At 39.4% G+C, this 9,217-nt stretch overlaps 1 protein-coding gene across 1 annotated transcript in view; it reads right to left on the bottom strand.

Moving 5' to 3' along the window:
- Window positions 1-5,216: 5,216 nt before the first annotated feature.
- LAMC1 (laminin subunit gamma 1) overlaps window positions 5,217-9,217 on the bottom strand; it is a 128,327-nt gene continuing 124,326 nt past the window's right edge. Inside the window, exon 28 of the mRNA XM_074222201.1 lies at window positions 5,217-8,270. Within this exon, the coding sequence (XP_074078302.1) occupies window positions 8,014-8,270 (257 nt within the window). The 3' untranslated portion in view covers window positions 5,217-8,013. The remainder of the gene's footprint in view (window positions 8,271-9,217) is intronic.

Raw genomic sequence — 9,217 nt, 5'->3', positions numbered from 1 at the left:
GAAGATATGCAGAACACTTAGAAGCTGGCTCTTTGGCAAGAGGCTGTGGTGACCAGCACAACTCCTTGAGAGCAAATTGAAATGTAATTGAGACATATCTGACAAAATATATAAAAACAGAATACAATAACAGACAATAATAATTTGGGTTTTCTAAGTCAAAATGCAAGTCCATAGGGATCTGTTACTATTTGAGTCTGAAACCAGTGGTGTAGAAGGTAGAGGACTTGTCTTGGATTCTGGTCCTTTTATATATCAGAAGTTCCATCTCTAATAGAAAAGTTGAGTGATTGTGGGCAAATCATTTAATCTTTATTGCTCCCAAGTAAGTCTCCAAGATAAGAGATAGGCTGCTATTTTCCATTGGTAGTGGGAGTTTCCACCCCAGGAAGTCCTTATTTATTCCTCTGGCATCACTGATTTCCCTTCAGGCCTATATATTGCAACCCATTCACGCTTGTCCATCTTATGCCACTCATCTGTGTCCTGTGCATCTCGTGTCTGGGAAATTATTAAGTGAATGAGGATGTCTTCCTGTAAGTTCACCACGGGGAGGGTAGGTATTTTCCCAATGTGCAATGGGAATATTTTGTTTTTTCTTGTCCTCCAAAAGATACTGTTGGAGCAGATGGGCTGTTCATAGACCCATGACCCTGCATTTTCCCTTATTTGTTTGAATGTTACTTAATGGGCTGCTCACACCATCACACACTTCTTGGTTGCTTTCTGATACTCATTTTAAATTCTTTGGAATTTGTAGTGTTCTATGGCTCACAGTCATACTACAAGGGGAGTGCTGTTGTTAATAATATATAGATGCAATATTAATAATAATAATATGTTAGTCTTTGTTTCAGAGACAAGTCAGTCACCATCTTTTCCAATCCAATCATGAGAGCAATCCCCATTCTAGGTTTTTTTTTTTCAAGGCAAATGGGGTTAAGTAGCTTGCCCAAGGCTACACAGCTAGGTAATTATTAAGTGTCTGAGGATGGATTTGAACTCAGGTCCTCCTGACTCCAGGGCTGGTGCTCTATCCACTGCGCTACCTAGCTGCCCCTCAATCCCCATTCTAACACACCTGACCAGGGGTCATCAAGTGGGAGTTTCACTAGGTGGTCCATTCCACTTTCTGACAGTTCTCATTGTGAGGAAGTTTTTCCTGACTTGAAGCCTAAAAAGGCCCTTTTACAACTTCACCCTTTGCCTTTGGTTCTACCCCATGGGGTCAAATAGAACAAGTCTAAAACCTCTACCACATGAGAGTTCCTCAAATTCTTGAAGGACAGTTATGAGTCCCCCTTAAGTCTTCTCTAATCCAAAGACCAACAGCTTCTTCACGTGGTCCTCACAGGACATGGACTCCTTGCTCTTCACCATGCTGTTGCTCATCCAGAACATTCTCCAACTTATCACTATTTTCCCAAAAACATAGCATCTGGAATTGAATCCAAATTTCCAGATGAGGTTGGAGGAACAGAATACAGTAAGCATCGTGTCTTATTCCTAGAAGCTGTGCTTCTTTTAATGCAGCCCAAGACTACATTAGCTTTTGGGACCCTACTGATGCATAATGAGTTTGCTCATGCAGATATCTGGATAATTTAAATTTCCCATCAATACTATGTCATTCATACCTTTGTGTTAGATCTGTCTAGATAACTCCATTAAACTCAATGGTAAAATCACTCCCTTTATTCCTCCATTAATCCCCAGTGACAAAAATGCCTTTTAAAAAATTATTCTTATTTCTTTTTCAGTTTCAAATTCCTCTTCTCCCCACTCACAAATACCCTTCATTAGGGTTCCCCCCTTTTGTTTCTGGATTTCCTCAAATGATTAAAGCTTCTTGAATCACAAGCTAGGTTAAGTTCTTTAAAAGGCTTCCTAAATTCTCTGTCTTGTTAGCCTGAGTACTGGTGCAAGTGTTAAAGGGATTTTTTTTCTTTCAATGGGGAGATCTAACAATGAACAAAATTCAGTTTCCTGAGGGAAACTGGGCAATGGGAGGAGTGATTTTTGTGAGGCTCTTTCAAAAACGAATTTGATCAGTGCAAACTTGGACCTTTGGTTTTGGCCACAAGTCACATTATTTAGGCAACCCTATGTAGGATGTTGACATGGAGAGAGCCCTAAAGTTGGGATAATAAGCTCTGAATTCAAAACCTGCCTCCTGCTTTTTTTGGTGAGTTCTAGGCCTCATTTGTAAATGCAGGCCTTGGACTAAATCCCTTCCAGGTTTCATTTTTTCTACTCTATATACATATACTGGATTATGTACCTAGGGAAGGCCTGTTAAATCAAAACAACGCTAATTAATTTTTCTCATAAACCAATGTTGTTACATCCTGAGCAAACTAGCTAAAGCCCAATTTGTAGCTAATGACCACACACTGTACCATTTCATCCAATGTAAATCAACATTATACTTATATGTAACATAATTAGTTGTCTTCTAAAATGCATATATTATAAAAATATCAGTTACTTGCATAAGCACTTTATTTATACCTCTCTCTGGGAGAGGCCTGAGTCTGTAGTTAGGACCTAGAGAGGATACCCAGAAGAAAAGCTGTCTTAGGCAGAAGGCCTGGCATCAGGGGCCTTAGAGAAGGAGGTAGGGTCTTCCAGTTAGTGCCTGGCTGTCTTCAATGAAAGAACCCCTAAGATTTCAGTTTTATCCCCTCCCTCTTCTTGCAAGGCAAACTGTGGCTGCTCATGGTGGTCAGATCTCAAAAGGTCTCCGAACCCCACCACCATTTACCTATTTACCTAGCCTGTAGCAGTAGCAGGATTGCTATACTTCCTTTCATTTTTCTATTTTCTTTATCCATTAAATTTCTATTCTCAACACATTATAAGTCTACAATAAATGATTTTCTTTCATTGGTATCATTGAAAATGTCATTGGATTTGGAGGTGGATGACCTGGTTCAAACTCTACCTCTATTATCTCCTGTGCGATTTCTGGCCATTTTCTCATTTGTAAAGTCATGAAGTTGTGAACTAGTTCACCGTGTGGGTCACAGAGGTAGAAAGGAAAGTTTCTGCCATCAGGAGCCAACTGATTCCATACACAGAAGTGTATGTATACTATACAGAGTAATTCCATGGAAGGGACAATTAGCATGGAGATCAGCATAGGAAGTAGCTCCTTTATTTTGAGCAGAGAACATTGCCAGTGCCAAAATGTATGGTGGATAGCAAGAAAGCTACAGGGGAGTAGTCTCTAGTGAAGCTGAAAAAGTACTTAAGGTCCAAAGACTTAACAGAAGTAACAGTCACTCGGGTTTACTAAGCATGTTAAGTGACAATCGATCTTGTGCTTTAAGAGTATCACTTTTTAGATAGTGTCTAAGATCTCTAAAATTCCAAATCCAACAATCATAAGAGCCGTCTCATTTTGTATTGGCTAGTTTCAAATACCAATCAAACCTCAAATAGATATTACTTTCCTGATATTTCTAAAACTTTAGTACTTAATGCTGATTGGAAGAAACAAGGAGAATCTTTACTTCCTTAAAAAATTCTAACTTTTATACATTGAGTTCCTTAGTAAATTTCTCTTCCATAGGATAAAGCTGATGCTTGCCCACCACAAACAAAAAGGGGGTTAACACATTTCTCCTATAAATGATGAAACTCTTCAGTATCACAGCTTCCTTTTAGGGAAACCCTCTAATTCTGACTTGAATAACTGAAGAACTGTGCCCTTCCCTCTTTCTTGTACCTCATACACTTGTTTTAAGTCACATCATGCAACATTTATTATACTCCTGTTTTTGGCTAGTCCCTGTACTAGACTAGTATCTTAGGTACCATGGCTTTTTATCTTCCTAAGCACCTAACACATAATTCTCCATATAGTCGGTGCTTATTTAAAAAAAAAAAAAACCTTTTGTGATACTGGGGGTTCAGAAAATTATGCTGCAATCTCCCAGAAACTGCTGACCTTTAAGTAGGGCAACATGCTGGCCTAACAGTTAATGACTGCCTTCACAACATATGAACAGGAAATAATATCAGCACTTCAAATAACTTTTTTGGAAATCAGAAACATTTAGGAAGAGTATTTCTAATAAAGGTATTAACTTATGTTCTTGAATACTGAGGAAAATTCAGTATCACTGAACTTTTAGATCTGTTGTTTATATGAAGTCATGCAGACATTTGTTCAATTTAAAAAAAATTGGATATACTGTTAAGACTCATAATGTCACTTTCTTAAGTTTATTTTGGGTTAAGATCAAATGTTGAAACTTATTGGTATTTACAGAAGCTATAAGTAAATTGGGAAGACTTGAAAATTCTAGGCTCAGATCCCTCTGTTACAGAGCCCCATAGTGAAGCACACTCTGGATTGACTACAGGTGGGACCAAGCTGAGTGTAACCACTGCAACATGTAGGGACATATTGTGGGCATCTCTTATGGAAATATCTTCAGACATTTAGAGGGTACCAGTTACCATTTGACTGACATATGCCCTTTCATTTCAGGGTATGTTGGAACTTGTTTTTCTTAAAGGAGACACATTAGCCAGCTACTCTGCCAGAGTAGCTGTATGCAGATAGAATGTATGATAAATTGTCTTAGTGATTTTTTTCCATTTAACAAGCCCCAATTTTAAGTTTTCCCTATCTCTGAAGTCCTTTTCACTCTTCATCAATAGAAAATAAACCCTCTTTACTATGGATAAAGTGCTAAGCCTGTAATCAGTAAAAGTTGGTTTTGTAATCTGCCAATGACATTTTCTAGTTGTGTCACCATAAGGACAAGTTAGATTCTTTGAGCCTGTTTCCTCATCTATAAAATGGGGACCACTCTAGTACTTACCTTACAAAACTGTGTTGAGAATTGAATGAGATAATATATTCAAAGAGCTTAAAAATGGTAATATGGATCAGTTAACATGGTATTTACTATCAAGGTCACATGGAATTGCCCTTCCAGACAATCAATATTCATGTTAAGATTTATTTACCCTTCCTTTTATGGCAGTTAGGGTTAAGTGACTTGCCCAAGGTCACACAGCTAGTATGTGTCAAGTGTCTGAGGCTGTATTTGAACTCAGGTCCTCCCAACTCTGGACTAGTGCTCTGCACTCTGTACCCCCATTTATCCTTTATTCTTTACCATTTAAATGTTTTTTTTATACCTATGACAAAATCCCTCCTATTCTTCCCATAAAATCATGCTCAGATAACACCAAGTCTATGAGGGGTTACAAATATTCAGACTTTATTATAAATAAAAATACTGTTTTATACATAAAAAACGCCAAGTGTTGCATTGTTCACCTCTCCAGACAGCAAGACTGCAGAGATTAAGGCAAGAAGCTCAAGTGAAGGAAGGCACGAGATCAACAAAGAAGTTCCAGACAAAGAACAGCCATTCACATGCCCGCGACACTGCTGCTGATGCCATTCACAAAGGACAGAGCGCCGGCAGCCACTGGCAGCTGCAATGCAGGGGTAATGGAAGGAGTTTCTTAGAATGGATCTTTATTTAAAAAATAAAATTCTGTTAAAAATCACCACACCCCCTAGAGTGAGGAAAGGAGAAACAGGAAGCAACAATCCAAACTTGGGCTGAGCTTCCCTGGGGTGTGCCTGAGGTGGTGGAGGGGAAGGGGGCACAGTGATGCCGGCAGATTCTCTTGACTTTTCCTGCAGCCTTGACCAGGAGATGAGTGAGTGTTCAGCTGTGACCGCCTTACTACCAAAGCTGGTCAGGAAATACTGATGGGAAAACTTGGCGTCAAAAAAGGCAATTGGTTTTATGGTAGCCGGAGGGGCAGGGAGACAGGGCAGAGGAAGGCCAAGTCACAGGATTTTTGGTAAACTCTAGCATGCCCTAGGGGATAGTAGGGGAGAGGCATGTTCCAAGACTAAGCATCCTCCCCATCTACCCTCCTATAGCACTGTCCCTGATGCCTTATGGAAATCTAACAATTAAGCTCTCACAGTTCACATTCACCCACACAGGGTAATACCCAGAAACTTCACTTTTCTACCTGGACCCACACTGATGCTGCAGACTCTTCTGGAAGCATCTGCTAATGCTCCTACACACAAGTCAACCTAGCATTGCTATTATACATCAGACACAAAGATTTAGAGTCTGCAGGAGTAACTGTTCAGGGTAACCTGGTGCTGTATCTGGGGGGGTGCCTGAGTGGCTCTTTTATCTAGAGGCTGTGTTTTCAGGTAAACAATTACCTACCAATACTATGGACTACAAATACTGCAAACACAAGGCAATGGGTACAAGGAGGGCAATAGAGAGAAGAACCTAATCCAGAGGAATTATAAATGAAAAAAAATTGTAAGAAATCGGAGAAACGGAGTTGCAGATTGTTGTGCTGGTTAAAAGGAAATATGAAGGGTTGAGGAGAACAGACACTGTCATTCTGGAAACAGGACCAAGTATATTTACATAAATTTCTTAATCTATAATTATGATAAACAAAACAAACAAAAACATTCACACAAAAATATAAATTTGAAATAATTAATAGCACCAGTGTGTCAGATAATAGTTTCTTCCCCGCTACGCAAAGTACAAAGTTGCATAGTGTTAAAGGCTATATATGAATCTCAAAGGCAGGGAGTGGGGGGGGGGGTGTAAGAAGAGAGCCACTGTACTGTAATCTATGGAGCAATATCACAGGTTTGAGAATAAAAAGTAGAAAAAGCCTATTTGGAAACTCCATGTAAGGACTTTTCCTTAATATAAAGGAGAGAGAATTTGTAACAGGTTAAAATGATGAGGTGGAGGCTTCTAGATGATGGTGGCAGCTGTGTGACATACCGAGAGTGCAAGAAAAGCCACCAACGTTTAAACACAAAGTATTCTGGAGTGATTTCTGACAGTTGGGACACTAGAAGAAGACAGGACTAAAGGGTTTAGTATTTCATATCTCTCTCTCCAGGAGGGAAACGGACAGTGCCAAATGAGCAAACTGTGTTATCCTTTTAAGTAATGTGAATAACAAAGATTTTTTTTAAAACCAAGATCTTATTGACCAATGATTCTGCCTGATAATTTAACACTATCTCCAAAACTATGACATATCTAAAAATCTGCTAAGCATTGACTTATTTTTCTTTTCAAAAAAAGACTTTAGTGGTTATTTCATTCTTACATAAAATCTCTCTATATTAATTCTACATACAGGGATGTAAGTCTTTTGGTGAATGCAAAACAAATCCCTATCTTGCAAGCTGCCAGCCCAAAGAATTAGCCAACCACCCAAAGATTTGAGAAATGATTTGCTTATTCAGGTCATGAGTAGCTTTTGAGAAAAACATTTAAGCCTACTTCTTCTTCTTCTTCTGTCCTGGGGACTGTCATACAACATTATAAATAATAGCATCTTTTTTGAATCAGCAGGTGGCTCAGGGTATTGCACTCAGAACAGATGGTAAAACATTCGGTAGAATGCTACCAAAGTTCTAGTTGGACACTACCTTTTGGCACAGGGATGGTTAGTTCCTTTAAAATGCTGCTGGACAAGGGCTGGGCTCCAGAGACACTTTCTTTCCCGGCCTCTCCTTGCTACTGTAGAGTAGCCATTCTGTTTCCTTCATACAAAAATGAAGAGGTCTGACCAGGGCTGAGGAGGGTCTTTTAGGTGGCAATCAGAGAAGCAAGGGTGAGTGCTTCCTGTGCCCTGACATACAATGGTTCACATACAGCTGAATTGGTACCACTGTACTGTAATCCAGGACACTTTGTGTCCTTGTGCAAATCAAAAGGGAGAGTGTAGGTAACAGCATATTGTGGGTGGAAGAGAGACCTTATTAATAAAAAAAATCCTTTGATGCCCAAAGACAAAAATTTAATTTGCCTCTCTTTGAACTTTGCAACTTTTCCTGGTTCAAAAAGAACAGTGACCAGGAGCAGCGGAGAATTGGGGTCTGAAGAAGGTCATCTGTGTGTGAAGGCGTTCCACAGCCTCCCCATCACGCCACCAGTCACTGCAGGAAGGCTGCCCCCCCCCCACAAGCCTTTAGGGTTTCTCAATGGAGGGGGTGTTGAAGCAACCAGATGGCAAGCTCTTCTTGATGTCTTCTAGGTTGCGAATGTCTTTCATGATCTCCTCAATATCCCTATTGTAGTCCACAATGGCAGCCTCTTGTTTCTTGGCTTCATTTTCTAGATCAGATACTTTTCGGTCAAGATCACTAGTCTTCATCTCATCTTTGGCTTTGTTCAACGTGCCCTCAATCTCATTCAGCTTGTTCAGGTCTACAGTGTCCAGTTGCCCTAAGGAGTAGGAAGGTACAGAAACAAAGAAGTCAATTCCAGGAAAAGACTTGGTCCCTAGCATGTTACAGAACTCCTGAAGCCCTTCACAAACCAAGCACAGCAGCTAGAAACGGGCCCGAGCTCTGCTGAACGTGACTTCTAAGTCTGTGAGAAGTACATGGGGTATAAACAATGGATGCAAAGTATAAACACATTTCGACCCTAATCCAGCTGGAATGATTCATAACACACAAGCTAACACTGAGTGATTTCCAATATCTCTCTCTCAAGCCAAATCAAATGCATTATAAAATGCTTACTATATGCCAAATTTAGTGATAAGACAACAATGACCCTTAAAAAAAAATCCTATAATTTGGGGCTAAGTGTTCTGGACCTCAAACTTTATGTGTGAATTTCAAAAGTCATTTAATTTTCACAATGGAAAGACAGCTATAGAATATTTAGTCTAGTTTGCATATGGGGCTGGCTTGTTATTTTAGTGGTGTCCAGTGTAGCAATGATAATTTTTAGTCTCAAGTATACTGTAACACTCCATCTCTCCTAAGATTTACTCAAGGCAAAGTACACCAATTCTCAGGATTATATTGTTCTTGGGAAATTGGAAGAAGGAGAAAATAAACTACCCCCCAAAAGAGATAACACACTAAGAATGTTGGTGCATTTAGGTTTGATTTAAAATCTAGGGGAAATTTTTTTTTTGATAGTGTAGTCTTCCATTATGTGAGTGAGTTTAAAGTGTGTACATATGAAGCAATGAAAACACAGAATCATGGAACTGCCAGCTTCTTCCTGGCAAACTAATGACTTCAGCTGCCTGAGGTAGAATCAAAATATCCCCTAATTTAAGAAAATAGAAGATAAGAAATGAAGAGATGATGGAAGCTTATAAGACTCTCCTTGCTATAAGACTCCCTTATAGGTACAACTACTTTGTAATAGCA

The sequence above is a fragment of the Macrotis lagotis genome, chromosome 2 (genome assembly GCF_037893015.1).
Source record: "Macrotis lagotis isolate mMagLag1 chromosome 2, bilby.v1.9.chrom.fasta, whole genome shotgun sequence".
In the NCBI taxonomy this organism is placed as follows: domain Eukaryota; kingdom Metazoa; phylum Chordata; class Mammalia; order Peramelemorphia; family Peramelidae; genus Macrotis; species Macrotis lagotis.
The sequence above is the reverse complement of the archived record's forward strand: the minus strand, read 5'-3'. Positions and strand labels throughout refer to the sequence as shown.